General features: G+C 30.8%; 3 protein-coding genes across 5 annotated transcripts; 2 read left to right on the forward strand and 1 right to left on the reverse strand.

The window, feature by feature from the left end:
- Window positions 1-286: 286 nt before the first annotated feature.
- On the forward strand, window positions 287-4,032 carry LOC18101520 (uncharacterized). Of its 3 annotated transcripts, XM_052455470.1 has the most exons (5): window positions 287-1,314; window positions 1,548-1,608; window positions 1,741-1,880; window positions 2,940-3,038; window positions 3,743-4,032. In XM_052455470.1, exons 2-5 carry the CDS (start codon window positions 1,556-1,558, stop codon window positions 3,901-3,903), a joined length of 453 nt encoding a protein of 150 aa, XP_052311430.1. In that variant the 5' UTR covers window positions 287-1,314; window positions 1,548-1,555; the 3' UTR covers window positions 3,904-4,032. The 3 variants fall into 3 exon arrangements, 2 of the variants coding, with proteins under 2 accessions (XP_052311430.1, XP_052311429.1); XR_008059985.1 differs by lacking the exon at window positions 287-1,314 and having other exon boundaries at window positions 1,326-1,608; window positions 2,915-3,038; XM_052455469.1 differs by lacking the exon at window positions 287-1,314 and having other exon boundaries at window positions 1,326-1,608.
- A 5,470-nt stretch (window positions 4,033-9,502) lies between these two features.
- Window positions 9,503-11,119, forward strand: LOC7482889 (MLP-like protein 43). The gene is made up of 2 exons (XM_002311472.3): window positions 9,503-9,775; window positions 10,551-11,119. Exons 1-2 carry the CDS (start codon window positions 9,589-9,591, stop codon window positions 10,814-10,816), a joined length of 453 nt encoding a protein of 150 aa, XP_002311508.1. The 5' UTR covers window positions 9,503-9,588; the 3' UTR covers window positions 10,817-11,119.
- Window positions 11,120-12,773: 1,654 nt separating this feature from the next.
- Window positions 12,774-13,856, reverse strand: LOC7482890 (MLP-like protein 328). The gene is made up of 2 exons (XM_002312410.4): window positions 13,601-13,856; window positions 12,774-13,261 (listed from the first exon to the last, which is right to left on the reverse strand). Exons 1-2 carry the CDS (start codon window positions 13,785-13,787, stop codon window positions 12,996-12,998), a joined length of 453 nt encoding a protein of 150 aa, XP_002312446.1. The 5' UTR covers window positions 13,788-13,856; the 3' UTR covers window positions 12,774-12,995.
- Between the last annotated feature and the right edge of the window lie 5,980 nt (window positions 13,857-19,836).

The raw sequence follows: 19,836 nt of genomic DNA on the forward strand, positions 1-19,836 counted from the left end.
TATAAATAATTTTAAGGACTTTAAGTGTTAATATGTGTATAAAATTAAGGAAATAAAGTGTAATTTCCTAAACTATAATCTATAATAGGAAAGTGAAAAAAAATCAAACCTTATAAGGTTTTTATCATAAACTTTTATTTTGCAGAATATGTTTTTACTTCAATAATTAAATTAAAATAAAAAAGCAAAGTTAGTGTGTGCACAAACACAAATTAACAAGCGATGATCAGTCTCCGATCTTTTCTTTGTTGTCCTCTCGGTTCTTCTCGTTGTAGCCTGACTGTAATTGGGTGTTAAAGTGTGTGTGTGTGTGTATCCCAAAATATTCGTGGCGGAGGATACTGTCCGCGTCCAGGAAGGAAAGTCAGGTCCATCACTTTAGTCAACGGCGTCACCATTGTCTATGGCACGTTACTCTTTTTTTTTTTTTTGAAAAAAAAATTATTCTCATAGGAGATGAAACAAATTGAAGAGGCTTGAATTTCACTTTTTTTTTTTAAAAAAAAAAACAATATTGCTGTTTTGGCGAATTGTAATTAATAGAATAGTCATTCACATTACATTCTATTTTATTTAAAATATCTATATATTGAGGTGGATTTGACATCTGATTGCGTTAAAATATCCTGGTTTGTGATTGAGGATTTGTTGTTATTAATTTTACCTTGTTGACTTTAGATGGAAACTTTATATGCCTGCAATTATATAGATCCCATCATCCGTTTGAAATATCCTTGTTTGATTTTAGATGCATTGTCCTGTGTGTTGCCGCAACTTTGATTTTGTGATAGTTTTTGGTTTTATTTTCTTTTTTTTTTGATATTGTAGCGAGTAACATTACAGTTGTGAAAGAAGTTGAAGCAATAATGGATCCAGCAGCTTTCACTGTTGTGAGATTTGTTGTATCTGCCATTCCATTCTTGCTATTTGCATTGCAAGCATAGGATGATGTTCGGACCCGTAGTGCAGTGATAGAGTTGGGGTTCTGGGTTTGTCTAGGATACCTAAGTCAGCACTTGGGCTGCACACATCAGATGCTGGTCGTGCATCATTTATATTAATGTTCACTGTAAATTTCTTGATCAGCCTCTACGTTGTGTCTCAATCCAAGGTTTTTTTTCTTGGTTTAGTTGGTAACTGTACTTAAAAGATACAAAATTGGGCATATGTTTTTGTGTATAAATTGATTAGGTAATTGTGGTTCCTTTGCTTGATGGTATGCTAGGAGCAACAGTTCCTGCACATACCTGGTTTGGAGCTCTCATGTCCATTGGAGGCCTTGCAATTCTGGAATCCAGTGGATCTCCTCCCAGTGTAGGTGTTGATCCTTGTTTTTGTTGATTAGTGATTCTATTGTTCGTTGCATTTGATGATGATAGAAGTGGAAGGACCAAGCATTCTTCTTATATTAATTTTCCTTCAACTGGTTTGAATAAAATAAGCTTGTTTTCAACCTTCTATAATATTGGATTTGTATTTGCACATTCCCAGATTGGTGATCTCTTGAACTTCTTAACTGTGGTGTTTTTTGGTGTGCATATGCTTAGAACGGAACATGTATGGAGAACCACAAATAGAAAGAACTTATTACCTCTTCTTGGATACAAGGTGTGTTTACAGCATAAATATCCACAAGAAATGTAGTCTGGTTATCTTCACGCATGGTTTGAAGAAGTTATTGCTAATTTAGGTATGTGTTATTGCTATCTCCTCAACAATATGATATTTTGTTGGAGGCAGGTTTGGTGGTGTCCAAACTTGTGATCCGCCATCATGGAAGTGGGAAATGGTATGGCATTGGATGACTGCATTTCCATGGATACCGTCACTCTGCACTGGCATATTCTCAACTGGTTTGTGCTTATGGAGAGAGCATAAAGGTACGATAAATTGTTTTCTCAATTTGCCAACGTTCCGAAGGAAACTTCAAATTTCTGAAATAAGTTTCACACCTTTGTCCTTATTTTTCTTCCTTGTGCTTTCTTGTTTGTCACGCTGCTTTAGTCCTGCATTTCAACTTACGTGAAAGAAGAAGGTAATAAAGGGAAAGCACCTTAATGGGTGCTTAATTTGAGGATATGGCTACATAACATCAATCCAACTATCCAGGGCATAGACATCATGACTTTTCACACCCAGCTCTCATAAAGTTTGCCCCGATTAAATCTTTGTACACTCAAACGTACCTCCCCAGTTGTCCTTCCCACCCTGGTTCTGGGAAATTCCTCATTGTTAGTTCGCTTGCAAGTGCAACCCTTTTGAAATGCTCTATCCATCATTCTCTACCTTCGGCAGTTCTTCCCTTTAGGCCCGTAAAGTTTGTGTCTATATTAGTTAATGTGATTTATAGATCTTCTGATGTTGTTTGAAAGAAGACTAATGATGGGAGATTTTTTTTCCCCTTTCATGGAAAGTTGATATTTTTATTTTGTAAGATTAAAGGCACCTTGGATTGTCCTTTTATTTATTTATTTTTTGTCATTGATTATTGTCTGTGGGAGGTGTAGTTTATATTTTATTTGCTTTGTGGGTTTATGAATATCTCCAAGGCTACAGTTAGTTCATTTGGGATGTAATTCATAATAAAAAAAAAATTACAATTGCATAGAAACTTATTGTATTTTATAAGCGAGACAAATTTTATATAATATTATTAAAGTTGTAATGTAGATTCAATTTCAGTTAAAATTAAATGTGAAATCTGTTTGGGAATGGAATTGGAATCTCCCAATTCTCAGTGACCCTGACGTTGCATGATGATTTGTGGGATCTTGATGATCCTTGCCTCTGGAGATCACTGATGAGTTCAAACAAAATGGCTTCAATCGGATTTAGAAAATTGTGCTGTTTAAGATTTTTCCTGTCAAATAAAAGTAAATGTGATCATAAGTTGCTTTATTTATTAACTTCGCAGATGGCTGCAATATGTGATGTTTCAGCAACAGAAACTGCAATCATTTATGGTTTGGAGTCAGTCTGGGGTTCTGGATTTACATGGTTTCTTCTTGGTGAAAGGATGGGGGCTGCTCCTGTGCTTGGTAAAATGTTCTGCCCCCTGGCTCTTATTCGTTGTTAGTTTCTATCTTTTGATTGCCATACTTAAGCGCGGCTCAGGATATGCTTAGAAGATACTGTCAGCCAATCAGTTCTTTAATTTAGAATGCGCACTATTCTTTCATTTGATTTCTTGGTATTTCGATTAACAAGATTCTGCGCCACAGTCTGACCTCCCCCCCCCCCCCCCCCCCCCCCCCCTTTTTGCCACTTTCTTTCCTTCTGCTATGGCTATATATATGCATGCATCACAGCATCTTTCTTCAGTCGTCCCAGAAAAATTCATTTAGATGGCCTCTAACGAACGTGCAAAGCCAGAAGAATATGTTTTTAAAAATATAATCACCAATGGGCTGTCTGTAACAGCCTTTGGTACCGAAGTGATTTTAAGACACCAAATATTTTGATTTGGTTACGAAGTAAATGACCCCTTAAATGGGAGGAACCGTGCAGCAGATTATGGATTTTCTTAGGATGGTTTTCTGGATTCAAGAAATTGAACAGAGCCATGTGTTTAGCTTGGGAATAGCAAACTGTGTGTGGATATCAACATTACCAAGCTGTTGCCATCCTAAAAACCTAAACTGGGACATGCGTGTTGCTTCCAATTTCTCATTACAAGCATCTCTACTTGCTTCATGACCCTTATTGTTGATATCAGGTTGTAATCTTTCAAAACTTCTTGTAGGTGGAAGCCTAAGGGTGCATATATTTGGATCATCTTCTCTGTTGTATCTGGAAAATACGAAAAGAGAAGTGAGAAAGGTGATCATCTTCTCTGTTGTATCTGCATATATTTGGGCCGGTTCCAGAAAAGATGTTCCCAACACAGTTAAGACACAGCAGTAACCCTCTCACTCACTCACTTCCCCCTCAAATCTTGTATCATTTATTTCTAATGTAATTGAATTTAATTATAGTGTTTAATTTGAATTTAATTAATAAATAAATTAAATTTATATGTTTAAAAGTGATCAATTTTAATTCATTTTATATTTTATATTTTATATTATCCTCCTGACTTTCATTTAATTTTTTTAAAGGTTTTTCAAAAACAAATGTACAATGAGTACTTTAAAGAAAAAAAAAGTTTAATATTTTTGTTTAGTAAAGTAATTCAGCGGGGTTGATATTTTATTTATTTTTATATTATTTTTAAAAATTAAATTTTATTTTTTATATTCAAAATAATTTTAAATATAATTAAAATTTCTAAATTGAATTTAGAGGATGTCAAACAGCGCAGCTCTTGATAGCTTGATAGTTGTATATATAGTTGGTTACAATTGTGAAAGCCATATTGGGTCTCTCTGCAAGAGGTGGGCCCAGTAATCAAGTTAAAGCTTTTTGGCCCAATTATATATAGTTAGTTACTATTATGAAAGCCAGGTCTCTGCAAGAGGTGGGCCCAGTAATCAAGTTAAAGTTTTTTGGCCCAATTATATAAAGAGTCTCGTTTTGTTTTCAAACTACTTTTATATCAATTTTATCTTCTAAATTTTAAAATCTTTATAAAGTATTCCTATTCGTATTTATTTATGAATTTTTTTTAGATATAACTTTTTTTTAATGAGAAACAACGATATTTTCTTGGGGGAGGTTCAGAAGTTGAAGCAACCAACCAGTTGGAGGATTTTTTAATTTACAGCAGAAATTAATTCATCATCAATCTTTTCTCATCACGGCGCTATATACCATCATCGTTATCTCACTGCCACCACCGATGTAACCAATCGCAGGCCACAAACCAGCTCAATTTTAACCATTAAATGGCTGTTATCACGTAGGGTGAGAAGAGGAAAACAATAGAAACAACATGTAACATTTAATTTAATGGCTAAAATTAGGTAAAATTGAAGTTGGGATAAGATAATAAGATTTATATCGGTTAAGACTTGAAAAGGCAGAAATTCCTCTATCAACAAGTTGCTATATATATATATCGGTTACTTGTATTTTCATTTCTTTACTATATTACTCATATGAAATCATCACAACATATCTTGGATTTGGAAAATCCTAGTGTTCGTGACGTTGTAGCGTCACCTGCTCGACTACTTTCGCCTGACATTTTTGAATGGGCTTTAGAATATCGATTATATATATAAGTTTGAAGATTTTTGTATTTTCATTTTAATATATTCTATGTCTTTTTACTCATTGTTACAAGTTGTCTCCATAGGGATTGCATGGATTTTACTTGCTATTTTTGTTAGTTGCGAGAGATCAATTTGCTGATAAAAGAAGGCAATAAGTGAACAAATAAATAAATTAAACAATTCTTTAATAAAATATTAATATATAACTTGTATTATTTTTAACCGTACATTTAACATTTAACGTTGGCTCTGCAAGATTAGCTGGAGACAGCCGTAGAACTCAAAACTCCAGCTGCGAAGTTCTACAATCTACGGAAGAGCCAGGTCTCCAATCATACACCTAACATTGTGCAAGCAGTTAATGTACATCATGGTGACTGGGAGACTGATGGCTCCATCAAGATTTAAAACTACACTGTAGGGCACGATTACAGCAAAGCAACAACTGCAGTTGAATTCACGTCTTTTTGGATACCTTTTGGAACAATAAAAATCCAGACATCCCTTTCCAGAACATAATGTTTACAGGGTCCCCTCCCTTCAGATTTGTTCAATCTCTGAGATAGGCTACTACTGTTGACAATTATTTTTCTACCACAAATCTAATTTCTTAAACTCCATGCCTTGGCCAGCATATTTAAATGCATTGAATATGAGAACATGGGAAGCTGTTTAAATTGTTGATTGCCATTCTTAATAATAATGAGATCTCTTTTTCTTTTTGCTGAATTCAGGACAATCTTTTTGAATCTCAAAGCACGTTCAGCTGTGATCAAGGACTCGTAGAATGAAGTACTGGCCTTTCTATCCTCCGTCTTTCCCTTATGGATTTGTAGTGCGATGCTCTCCTGTTTCGTTTAAATAAATAAAAAATATTAAGTATTTTCGTTTTTTATTTACTCTGAAGAAACTTTGTTTGATTACTTCGTAAAAAAAAAATAATGTCTTGCTTGAGTCAACAAGACAACAACTCATTATGTTCTCATTGATGCAGGCCTTGTATGAAGGCGTAATAGAAAACAGAAGAGCTTCCCCCACAGCCTTTGTACATGCATGTGATTCACGACTCCTCTACAGATTCTCTTTTTGATTAGGAAGATTGTTTGTTTGAAATTGTCTTCGTTCTATTTCGTTAATACATCCTAACATCATTAACATGTGTTACCAAGAAACTTCCATGATTGAGACATAGAGAAAAAGATCAGATTGTGGGCACACCAGTACTGTGGAAAAGAAAAGTTGATGTAACTTATTGAGAAAAATATCCTGAATTGAAAAGGACAGGATGCCACTTCAGATTTCAATAATAATTGTTCTGATCATCAAATCTATTTTCATTTATCTAGATTCAATCTTCATATCTTTTTATTTCATTCTTTTAAAAATTGTAATGATAATATACTATCATTAGTACATATGTGTGTGTGTGTGTGTGAAAAGTAAATTTGACAATTGACATCTTCATATTGTTTGGTGATAAATCGACAAAATGCTGCATGGTCTTGATAAAAATAAAATAAAATAAAGGAGGAACAAGGTCACGGTTATGATTGACTGTGCATCGTTTACTTTTGCAATTAAATATATTATCTATTCAAATTATTAATTTATAATCCTATTCAAATCTTGTATATGAAAGCTGCTCGGAGACATATCTTCATGGTGCTTGGTGATAACTTTTTGTCAAACCAACATAGTGCTAACGAAATTATGAAAAAAAAAAAGAAAAAAAAAAGAAGAATATTGAGGTCACGATTATTGTTTACGAATCGTTTGCTTTTGCAGTTAAATGTGTTGCCTATTCAAACTCTGTATAATATTTGGCAAATCTCAATAAATATTATACTATAGTGTAATTACTTCATATATTCTTCATACATCTCATAATTGCCTGAACATTTTTTGGATCATCATATCATTTTAATATCAAATTAATAATATATCTTTCTTCAACTTGTTTACCTAATACTATTATAGTCGACTCATTTATCACGATTCATCACTCGTCAGGAATAAAAAATTAAGGAAGGAAGGAAATCGCCCAAGTAAGATTTAAGAACACCTCTCATGAGTGCAGCTTGCGTTTGTAAGTTTCTATAAGTTATAATGCATAATGTTTACGTATATGACATCCTTTTTCATGATTCAATTTTGACCCTTTATTTTTTTATATACTTTGAAAAATTAGAAAAATCCAACAAATATATTTTTTTAGTAATTTTAGTTAATTTTAATCTTTTCAATATTTTTTTATTCTTATTTAATTTTTATATGTCAAGAAAATCTTGAAAATCGTAAAAAAATAAAAATACAAAGAAAAAACACAAAAAAAATTAAAAATTATATTTGCTAACAGTCTCAGCCCCATAATTCTTACCAAAAAGCCTTTATAAAGCATTATTTTAATCGTTACAATAATATTTAGTCTTCAACTCTTCAGGACGTCAATATTAAGAGTGGTCATTATTTTTCATTTTCTAGTATTGAATAATTTTCTTGTAAAAATTTAATTACGTACTTTACATCATGTATTGTTTAAACTTTCAAGCATTTCAAAAACTGTATTGTAAATGTGTTGGATCAAACCCCCATTATTTCATCTATTTGCCCATGTGATAAAAAATCATCTTTTTCTTTGTTTTTTTAAAAAAACATTTTCCAATTTGCAGCAGTCTTTATCACCTGATTCATACACTTTTATAGTCTCCATCTTTTTAACATAATCTTCTGACATGAACTTATCTTCACACTTTTGATTTTTCAGTTAATATCAATCTTCATAATTGTCTTCAATTCCATCCATAAATAACACTTTACAATTGTGATTGATCCAAATAAAATAAACCCGAAAAATCCATCAAAATAAGCTTAAAAAACACCATTTGAGCTCGGGCTACCAAGCCCAAGCCCGATATACAACTAGGGGCCAAGAGAAATGGGCTCAGACATGGTATTGTAAGCCCATGCTTGGCCAGGTGCATGGGCTGAGCTCATGCTGGGATGAGAACATGCCCATCTCAGCATGCTACCCAGCACAGGTTCGGGGTGCACCCCCCAAGCCCAACATACATGGATCCAAGTAGCACTTATGGATGCATTTTTTTTTTAATGAGCTTGAACACCTTTTTGCGAGCCCAACATTAGTCAGAGAATTTTTTTGAGACCTCACACGAGTCCCTCAATATTTTTTACTGATCTTATACATATTATTTCGAGTATAATACAACTTAAAATATCACAAGGGTAAAATTATAATTCAGCCTCTTCTGTCCACAAAAGAACAAGATTCATGAGTTATAAATAAATCATGAATCCTTCAAGCTAAAGGTTCAGAGTCTCTTCTTTCTCAATATTTTCAGCATATATATTTTCAGAATTTATCTCTCAAAAATATCATTGCACTTTATCTCTCTATAAATTTACTGACTTTACCATTGAAAAGCCCCCATGTCCATAAAGAATGACTTTTTGTAAGTATCAACTATAAGTCACCTGACTTTTCAAACACCGCCTAATACTACCATATCTATTAGACATTGCCCGAATTTTCCACATCAACTCATAAAACATCTTAACTAAAAAGAATAAATCAAATTGTTTAAACAAAAAAAACAATCAATTATCTAACACATCAATAATATTATTCTTAAATGTATTGAATGTTGTTTCTCTTTTGGTACTTTAAAGCAATATGAAAGATACAGTTGTTAAGAGAATTGTCTTGTATTTCCAAAATGAAGTCTCATTTATTATCTATAGCATTATTTGTTCCACGTGAAGTAGTTGCCATTGGATTTAAAGCAACTGCCCCTCTGAGACTAATACAGAGATATGAAGCGTCTTAGATATCTATGCTTCAACTTCATGCCCAAAACAAGAATAAAAAAGATACCATTTTCAACTTCCATTCTTCACCCTTTAGTCCTTTTTGCTCTTCGTTTTGATCACAAACTCTTTTAGTATCGCAATCTAACGTTGGATTGAACGGTGCCAAATGCTTAGCTATTTTCATAAACTAAAAAACCTAAAGATCGAATTGATTATTTTTAAACTTCGGGTATGTTTAGAATTGTAGTAATAGTACAGTTCAAAATATTTTTTTTAAAATTGTATCAAAATAATTTTTTTTATTTTTAAAAATTTATTTTTTATATCAGCATTTTAAAATAATTTAAAAATATAAAAAAAAATTAAAATTTAAAAAAATACAGTTATCGCATTCCCAAACACTATGTTGATAAAAAATGTGATGCAGGCCATACTCCCTGCGGCGCTATCCAAAACAGTGATCAGTTCCTCTCCTGATTTTACAGCTACACTTCTTTCTATATAAACACAAGCCAATTAACCAAGTGTTTCACTCATCATTTTATGTGTTATAGATTGCCCACTCGAATACCATATATTATCATTGCAAACTTTAGAAACTAAAAACATGTCTCTAAAGGGTGAGCTGGAGACTGTCATAGAACTCAAATCCTCTCCTGAGAAGTTCTTCGGTGTCTGGAAGACCCAAGCCTATCATATCCCCAACCACACTCCTGACAATATCCATGCAGTTGATATGCATGAAGGTGAATGGGAAACTGAGGGTTCTATCAAGATCTGGAGGTACAGCGTAGGTAAGTGTCGACAACAATTGCATGTTTCCATGTGTAGTGTCTATGTTTCAACAACCCAGAAGAAAACCCTAAGGTGTTGTAAGGAAAAAATAAAACACAAAGGTGTTGTATATATTATATATGGGCCGTTATGTATATATGCTCAATCTCCTAAATGATTTTATCTGCTAAACTTTGCCATAAAAATTGATTCCAACATGGCATCATATATAATTGATAGCGGCCAGCAAATATTTGACCAGAATGATCCCTAACAAGTTTATTTTCTAACAATATTGATACCTTTGTTGCTCGTTGAATGCTTCCAATGGCTGATGAATTTGTATATTTAATTACTTAATTACTCTACATCTATCATACATTTTATTTTTTGGGACCGATGATTTCATTCTCTGTTCTTGACTTTGGCTCTTGAGCTTAAACTCTTGCTGGTTGTTTTTTTCCTTATTAGGAGTATCTACAGATCTCTTTCCTTCTTTTTTCTAGGTAATTGTAATTATAAAACAATCAATACTACTTGTCTCACAAATTCGAAACTAAATAGACTAAGTTTTATACAGACTACGTCTGACGCCTTTGCCATGATTTGTCAGTCGCTACACGTTCATGTGCATGATTTCCTGCACACCAAGTGGTCCTATCATAGTCATCCGAAGCAGTAGATTTTTTTTTTGTTTTTTACTTACTAATACCTATTCTTCTGTGAGATTTAATATCCTATATATATATAGTTGTCATTAGAATTGGGTCTAATTCACTCATGTCATGTATATAGATGGAAAACAGGAGGTCTTTAAAGAGAAGGTGGTAGTGGATGAAGAAAAGAACACACTGGCTCTCACTGGCCTGGAAGGAGATGTCATGACTAGATACAAAATATTCAATCCCACCTATCATCTTACACCAAAAGATGATGGAAGCTTGGCCAGGCTGATCATTGAATATGAGAAACTGAACGAGAATATCCCAGTCCCAGACAAGTACATGGATTTCATGATAACTGTTACCAAAGATATCGATGCAAGTCTTACGAAGGCATAATAATGGAAAGAAGAGACAATCTTTCCTATTGCTGGAAGTCCTCCTTGAAAGACTTATCTCCTGTTTATAAATTCGTGTAGCCCAAAAAAAAATGTGTGCTCAATAATGTGCGCTAGCTGAGAAGAGCGACAAGCCCAGTGTGCTGGTTTAATTTGTGTGTCATCTACTCTACAAGTTTTATTTGTGTGGTGCTGTTGTGAGATCAACAAAACTATTAAATAAAGTATGATCTGTAGAGTATTAATTATTGGAGTGTCTAATAAATAAAATATAATGTAAAAGATTACCCTCCTTTTCAGCAAATCTTTATGCCAACCAAACCACATTCCTTGTCTCCCTATACTGTATCAAAGCTATTCATTGTTTTTTAGCTCTTTGCTATTTCTTAATGATCGTAGAATGGGATTCAACTCATGCAATCCACTTTGGGCCTGATCTTGGCACAGATAACAGCACTCGCCTCTTGAAAATTTGATTTCAAATAATAGAACGCCAGGCATGGGCCCTCATGCCAGATTCCGTGCATCACTCATATAATTTATATTTTAACTCAAATAAATACAAAAATATATTAAAGAATACTGGACGAGCTCCGTCAATTTTCTTTATTATTGTTTTTAATATACTTTTTTAAATAAAAGTATTTTAAGATTAAAATTTGCCATTATTTTATATTTAATTAAATTTAAAATAATAGAGGTGATGAGATTTAAAATCCTAAATACATGTTAATTAAATATTTATTAATATATCAAAGAATTATCTTAATTCAAAATGTTATAATGTTGAGTGAAACATCATAAATGATACACCCAAAAAAACCAGTTTCTTTAGTGGAAAAACTTGACGCAAGGTCCAGAAGAAGGAGATGACTTGTATAATATAGTAAGTTAACAACTTGATTTTTTCTAGTGTATTAGACATTATTTAGGAGTTTATTTCATTATTGAGTTTATGTTAGTTAATTATTAGTTTAGGCTCATTAGCTTTCAACCTAAAAAGGAACCATTAGGTTCATGTGTACTTTCTACCGTTCAGTGATTCTCATGTATTGAGAAGTTTTGTTCTAAGACTTTTTATTTCTCCTTGTCATTAATTTATTGATTCATAGTATTTATCTCTCTCATTTTATTTAGATCACTTATTGATTGTAATATTGTTGACTCACTTTATCAGATTTTAATGTAATTTAATTTCTTGGCTAAAATTGTCAATATATAATTAGTTAAAAAAATTACTTACAATTTTTCGATCTGAGTTTATATTGTATTTTTCATGTCGTGTCAAAAAAGTATTTTGACAACTTGAACAAACGTCGTTCGGTCCCATCATGGAATAACTCAATCCTTCGGATGACCAGTTGTCTACTAGCGAAAGCCACAAAACGAACCATGCATCCAGAATGACTTATGCCGATATGATTAGTAAAGATGGTGGTCCTTTTTTTTTCTTTTTTTTTTCAATTTCATCCTTCATCATTTTCTTGATCTTGAATGTTTTTATAAATTATTTTGATTTTTTTTAAAATCATCACAATCTCAAACAAATATCATGATATTTAATCTACGTTTAATCTTATAAGTGTTTATTTTTGTATTCATAATTAAGTAAAAAAAATAAAAATTAAATTCAGTGAGTTCCATTTAAACCATGAAGTCTGGGTCAATATAATATGTTGTTATCTTAATATTAAAAAAAATCATCTTGAGTTTTTTTTTTTAAGTTAAATTATGTTTTTTACCTGTCAATATTCAAGTTATTTTGGGTGCATCAAGTTGATTGGATTAAATAAGATAACTTTTATACGATTTAATTTTAAATCAAGATTAGAAAATTAACTTCTTAGTTCAAATTTAATAACAATACCAAATTACAGTTCCATCGGGTTCCATCTGGTCTGAATATATATAGTGACCATACACGAAACTATTTGAGCGAGACAAAAAGAGAGATGAAATAACATTACAAACGAGGAAGCAGCCGCGGCTTTAGCTTCTACTTTTATTTAATAGTTTTATAGATTACACAAAGGAAATACAACACAAGATCTCCCCACAAATCACACACATTGATGCAGTACTGAACTCGTTGCACGAAAGCGCTTAGATATATATTATACAAGTACTAGCATGATCACAAACATGTGATGCTTATTGGTCGAGATCGATGACCCCTTCTATTACTCCGTGCTAAGGGCTTCGTCGATGTCTTTAGTCATATGAACCATAAGATCAACATAAATCTCTGGAACCGGGACTTCAGGATGGAGTTTTTCGTATTCAATGGTCAGTTTTGCCAAGCAGCCCGAGCCTTTTGGTGTAAGCTGCCAGACGGGCCTATAGACCTTGTAAATTTTCATGACATCTCCTTCCAAACCATTAAGAGTTATGATCTTGTTCTCATCATCGAAGGAAACCTCCTCTTTAAAGACCCCGGCTTTCCCTCCTATGGTTGCGTTATGGCATAGAGAGTATTAATTAATAACATCGCTTGTTAAAATTGTACTGTTTACATATATATATTGACATGGGCGTGCATTCGAAGAAGCAGCAGCAGCAGCACCAATAATAGTAATTGACTTTCCTTATCGCATGCAATTATGTTAAGAATTTCTGTCCAATGAACAGTCAAATTTTATAACCTTAGAGAAAAATTAAAGCATATACATGTAACAAAATTAACATATATAATTGCATATGCATATTGTGGTTAGGTTTTTTAGCAGCGTTTTTCATCGAAGTAACAGAATTAAAAGAAAGCGTGCACGTTTTAGCATTGCCTTACCGATTGTGTACTGCCAAATCCTGATAGAGCCCGCAGTCTCCCAGTCACCTGCATGTATATCAACTCCTTGGATATGCTTGGAAGCATGTTTGGGAACATGGAAGGACTGGCTCCTCCACACTTTGTAGAACTTCTCTGCGGAGGACTTGAGTTCTAATGTTGTCTCAATCTTTCCATGTAGTGCCATTGTTTTCTATATCAACACAAATCTATGCACTCTCAAAGAAAATAATGACTGGGTAAAAGAGCTAGGTTGGACAGGCTTTATATAGAAGGTAGTGAGCCCTAGTTTCTGAGAGAAAAGGTGACGTGCCTTCTGTGTCATTGTTTTGCTTTTTGTATTATAATCGTGCCGCGTGATTCTCGTTTGGATTAATGATCAACATATTGGTTACCTGTGTGCGTACCATCGTGAGCCTCATTAAACAGTAACTTAGGCAAATCTGATTCTAGTTACTTAGCAGTGGATTTATAAAATTCAATCATCAAATATTGAGATAGGTGAGGCAGTTCAGAGGGTGTTAAAACCTATCTAAAAGAGGAAGAAAAAAAAATTTCATAATTTTTTTTATTTATCATTAAAGTATCTATCTCGTATTCTACTATAGACTTATTTTGCATAATCAATAAAAGCACTGAGCTTGTCGGTTAGAAAATTCCATTTTTATTTGAAGCTATCAGTAGAGCATGTGATGCTTTTAATGCTATGTAGATTCTAGTTACTTAGCAGTGGATTTTATTTTATTTTTAATTCATCAACGAACTCCACCCAATTTATATTGAATTTAGATTGTATCTAAATGAGTTGTGAGTTTTGTGGTGGATTACCCTCATTCTCTTATATTGCTAGGCTTTCATGTATTTATTTTTCCATCTGTGATTACTTTTCAACATCTCTCCTCACTTACATCCAATCTTTTGGGATTCTCAAATGGCTTGAAATTTAAATATAGAATTCATTGAATCTTCTAAAGTCTTCGCAACCATATTAAATTTAATACTTAATTTTAGTTCTATTTTAAAGATTTAAGTTTTATAATGGAAATTTCATTCTCAACTTTTTATATTATATTATATTATATTATATTCATGTATTTATTTATTAAGAGTACATGTTCTTAGATGAAGCTTCTTTTGCAAGAGTTGTGAGCTTTTAATTACATTGTAATACTCATGCGATGAATGCCGTACTTTGAATGTTGAGAATGCTTTTTTTGAATGAGTGTTGAAGTGTTCAATGTGGATGAAAGTCACATGTGAAATACAAATTTGTTGAATGCATATGTAAATAGTGAATATCTTATATTAAAAATTACGATGCTCATTAATTAATAAGATAAACCTATAACTTATTATTCCAAACTTTTTGTTTAAAGACTGATCATTCATGTATATAAACTAGTTGATTATCCAGTGCAAATCTTTCCAGCATCATATATTCTGATCGAATTAATTTTCCAACATTAATTGTTATTATTATAACTAATTCCGTAAACTTATTTAGGTAAAATTAAAATATAGCATGTCTCTTTTCTTGTACCAGAGGTGATGTTAGGTAGCTGTTCCCTTCAATTTCAAGTGGAAAATGTTTTTTTTAAAAGCTCGATGTTTAATTTATTTATTGTTAGTTTTTTCTTAAGTCTATAAGTTGTCAGCATCCATTAGTCAAGTTTTCCTTGCAGATTCTTACAAAAACAAATATGATTACAAATTGTAAGTAAAGATTCTTAAGATCATCATAAATAATAAATAATTTAAGTGTGTCGTTCCTTGTACATAAAATATTTAGCCAAAACTGCTCTAAGGAGCCTGTACTAATTTATTCATGTATTTAACCTCTACTCGGAATTATGATTCTTCTACTTACAGTTCCCGGTACTCCCATTTGAATTCATAAAATATAGTATTTCTCTTTATATTCTGGTATATATGAAGTATACTTTACCCACTATAGTTTACAAGATATCCCATAGGAATCCTAAACTCTAAATTAAATTCCAATTGTAAATATCAAATTAATTCTATAACTTGTAGTAATATTAATCTCCCATCTAAACAATCAAACAAAACGTAAAAAAAAAAAAATCCCTTTTTTTATTTCCAAGTTTTTCTTACGTGATCACGCAAACTCACTTCATTTATCTTCGTCTCAAATTTATCTCAACTCTTTTAAAAATAAGCAATATTAGATTTGATATTTACGTGGCTTCATTATCCGCGCGTTATCTTCAAAATAAATTATGTGAGTTGCATATAATTCAATGCAGTGTACAAGTTTAGTTGATTTTGATATATACATGGTTACCTGATTTATTTCCGAAAAGAAGAAAAGAGAAAAACGAAAATGAAGGTGCATGGGAATATTAGAAGAAAAATAATAAATGTCTTTTTCATGTCTTGCACAAAATTGGATGCATATTATATAGGAAAAGACACATTGGTCATATAATACCTATGTGATTGAACGATTATTCAGAGAAAATAAAATTTTAAGTTTAAAATACAAATATTAAGAAGCGTAGAGGCTTCAAATAACATAAACCACGTGACATTATAACAAAATTAGCTTTTAATTGCATTTGTCTAAAATATTTATTAAAATAAATGTTATGATAGATACATATTAATTATAATGATATTTTATAATTGTAATTATTATATATCTTTAACAGTATTTTTCTTAATTTTAGTGATAATTGCAGTGTATTTATACCAACATTGGATATAAATTCATTTGATTTTTAATTTTAGTAGCATTTAAAGCAAATACCTTTAAATTCAATGTCGATAGAGCTCTATCATTCAAATAATTTTTTTATACCGATGAATAACTAAATAATATCAATTCTTTACATGTTATTTCTTATTTCAAATTCATTAAAAATCATAACCCAGGAAATTTTAATTAATTACATGCATCAATATATAAACACGCACAGTGCAAAGCATAATGTAATGAATATACATAAGTTTAACTAGCCCTAAAGAATTTGATACTTTGGCTTCGCCACTGGCATTGCATTAAAGTTTTATATAAAAAAATTAAATAAGATTTATTAAGTCTTCAATTAATTTGATATAAATTCGTACTATTTATTTTCGTGTTAAAAAAATATTTTTGAAAAAAAATAAAAAAAAATTATTTTTTTCTTTACTTTAAATTAATATTTTTTTGGTGTTTTTAGATTATTTTGATGCGCTAATGTTAAAAATAATTTTTAAAAAATAAAAAAAATATTATTTTAATATATTTTTGAGTGAAAAAATTTTGAAAAGTAATCACAACCACATTTTCAAACACACATGCACGCTATAGATCAGATAAATTCTTTTTTCAAAAAAAAAATGGAAAACAGTTAAATAATAGTCAAGATATGGTATATTATAAAAGATAATTAGTTTGATGTGATGTTGAAATACAAACATGTAACAAAGACATATCTTCTAAAATGGAGCTTTCCGTGTCAATTTATTGAGATTTGCCAAATCCAATACAGACTTTGGTTAAATTCATTAAAATAATATTCTTAAATAAAAAAAAAATTATAAGACTGTTATCTTTTCATAAACGTTTTTTCATCGCCGAAATTAAAAAATAATATACCACCGATATTTGTTTCAAAAATAAAATAATATATGTGATGTGTAGTGTTTCCTTTTCTCAGGCCGATTTTTTGTCATGTTCAAAAGTCATCACCAAACACCATTACATTACATGTGCAATCCAATCAATATAATTATTAAAAAAAAGGACTGGTTATTAATCTAAAGCTAATATTTATCATGAGTGTATTTGGTATTATAATAATTGTTATGAATGTATGATTTACTGTTCACTGAACAGTATAGCATGCTTTATTGTTTACTGAACAGTGTAGCATGGTTCATTCGCGCAAAACAACTTTGTCATGTTTTTCTTTCTTCTAAATTTTAAATATAAAAATACTGTAAGATCCATAAACAATAAACTATATTTTTTTTTTACCAAACAGGTTATATCTGCATTATAAACAAAATACAATACAGCCTTATAAATAAATAAGTCAAGATTATCGCCTTATCTAGTTCAAGCAGTGAGAGATACGCGGCGACGTCTGAGTAGAAGTTTGAGCCAGGGCATTGCATTGGACAATTCAAAAAAAAAATGCAAGAAAGAAGCAAATATGAGATTAGCCAAACTAAGGTAAAAGGGGTGTAGTTTTAACTAATTTTGGAACCTTGATTATATTTGTGATTCAATTCAGCTAACTTTCTTTTAGCAACATATGTGCTCCTAATTAATAGTGATTTAAAAGTTAAAATTGCCCAAAAATTACAATTTATAATATACGGTCATAAATAAATATTATTAATTTTCAATACTAAATGAATGTTCGTTGCTTATTTTTTTATTTTATTTTTTTTGGTTGTATGGTACTGAAAAACTAGATATAATAAAAGAAACCGAAAAGGGAAAACTTATGAAATTTGCCTACCGCTGAAAATCAAGGCCCCAGCTAAAAAACAAAGAAATTGAATGAGATAAAAATTTTCTGATATAATTTGATGCGTTGCTTTAAAAGAACTCAAAAAATTAGGTGAAAATGCAAGAACATACCTTGTACTTGTAGTTTGAATTATCTACTGTTCCGAGTTTTAATAATTTCTTCTTTTCTCTATCAATTAATTAAGTTGCTAAATACCAATCCTCATATCTTTTCATTTCTTGCAATTGAATCCCAATTCTTTAATTTTGAAAACTTGAGCATGATGATTCCAAATCTAGTGCTCATTCGAGCAATTGAGTTGTCTTGGTTTTACATTGCATCATATTTAAGTTATATTACATGTTTATATCAACATATTTCTGACATAAATCTTAACCCATTAAAATTAAACAGGTTCGGGTCAACCATAGATTCGAGAGTCTTGTTTTAAAAAATATAATAAAATAAAGAATCCAACTATTTTAATAAGATATTATTTATACATGTGTCTAGATTGTGAACACCTTATAAATTGATATATTAGCAATAACTAAATCTAGTAAAATAAAAACACATTAATTATAAGATAATGAAATAATTGAAGGAAATATCCAAGTTTTAACACCATAAAGTAATTATAAATTATTTTATTACACGTGGGAAAGAAAATTGTGTTAATGAAAACTTAAATGAAACAAGTCACTTGAAAGAGGAAAAGAAAATAATAAGTGAAGCCTGACCCTTGGATCTTCCAACGATAATCTTTTACCAATATTTTATTGAAAAAGTGGACCTCCAGTTATATATCTTGTAGCTTTTTAAGTCTAGTTATATATCTTCATTCGTATTCTATCATTATATAATTCAGTAAATTTAAATTCTCAAACTCATGGATTTACATACATGCATTTAGCAATATTTTTTTAAAAAAATTTTATTAGATTTATGTAAAAAAAATCCACGAAGCTAATCGTAGTAGAACTTTCTTATTTTAGAATTTTAAAAGTTCATTTTTTTAGATTTTCTTTTTACATAACAGATAACAAAAGAATAAAAAAAAAATTATTTCGTGACATATTTTTAGTGAAATTCTAGTCTCTGCTAAATAATAATTTTTAAAAAATAAAAACATACATTAAAACTTATGTGAAAGAAATTTAATTTAAAAATTAAAATTTTATGATGTTTTATCTTCGTGTTTGTCCTAACAATTTCTTACTGTTGAAAGTGTAAAACCACTTTAATTAAGTTTTTTAAAAATTTGATGTAAAATATTGAAAAAAAGAAAAGAAATGAATGAGGTTTGAAAAATTATTCCGAATTGTGGTTCTCTGCAATGAAATTTAATACAATTGCAACTCGTTTCACTTTCTTTTTCTCTCTCTGTGTTGTTTTTTTTTTTTTTTGTAATGATTTGTGTTTCCACATGACTGGATAGTCTCTCTAGTGAAAGTGTAAAGTCAAATCATTTTAATTTAAGAATTAATAAAATCTTAACCAGGCATAAAATAACGGAAAATAAGATTTAAAAAAAAAGAGAGTTAAATTTGGAAATTAATTGTTAAATGCGGCGTAAACTTCATCAGTGCAAGTGCAATTTTTTCCAACCTGATTTATTTTTACATATGTTTGAATAGTTTCTTTTTAAATGAAAATATAAAACCAAGTTGTTTTCCCCTATTTTTTAATGCGAAATAAATACTAAAAAAATAAATCAACATAAATACTTTCCATCATATCCTGAAAGGTATCGGTTTGAAAAAAAAATCT

The sequence above is a fragment of the Populus trichocarpa genome, chromosome 8, assembly GCF_000002775.5.
Source record: "Populus trichocarpa isolate Nisqually-1 chromosome 8, P.trichocarpa_v4.1, whole genome shotgun sequence".
In the NCBI taxonomy this organism is placed as follows: domain Eukaryota; kingdom Viridiplantae; phylum Streptophyta; class Magnoliopsida; order Malpighiales; family Salicaceae; genus Populus; species Populus trichocarpa.

Bases quoted from the DNA above. Each gene is read 5' to 3' on its own strand.
- LOC7482890 (XM_002312410.4), bottom strand. From the start codon at position 13,787: ATGGCACTACATGGAAAGATTGAGACAACATTAGAACTCAAGTCCTCC. The intron at 13,262-13,600 runs GTAAGGCAATGC...ACGCAACCATAG, and splicing joins GATTTGGCAGTACACAATCG to GAGGGAAAGCCGGGGTCTTT.
- LOC18101520 (XM_052455470.1), top strand. From the start codon at position 1,556: ATGTATGGAGAACCACAAATAGAAAGAACTTATTACCTCTTCTTGGAT. The intron at 1,609-1,740 runs GTGTGTTTACAG...TGTTGGAGGCAG, and splicing joins TACCTCTTCTTGGATACAAG to GTTTGGTGGTGTCCAAACTT. The intron at 1,881-2,939 runs GTACGATAAATT...GTGATGTTTCAG, and splicing joins CTTATGGAGAGAGCATAAAG to CAACAGAAACTGCAATCATT.
- LOC7482889 (XM_002311472.3), top strand. From the start codon at position 9,589: ATGTCTCTAAAGGGTGAGCTGGAGACTGTCATAGAACTCAAATCCTCT. The intron at 9,776-10,550 runs GTAAGTGTCGAC...TCATGTATATAG, and splicing joins GATCTGGAGGTACAGCGTAG to ATGGAAAACAGGAGGTCTTT.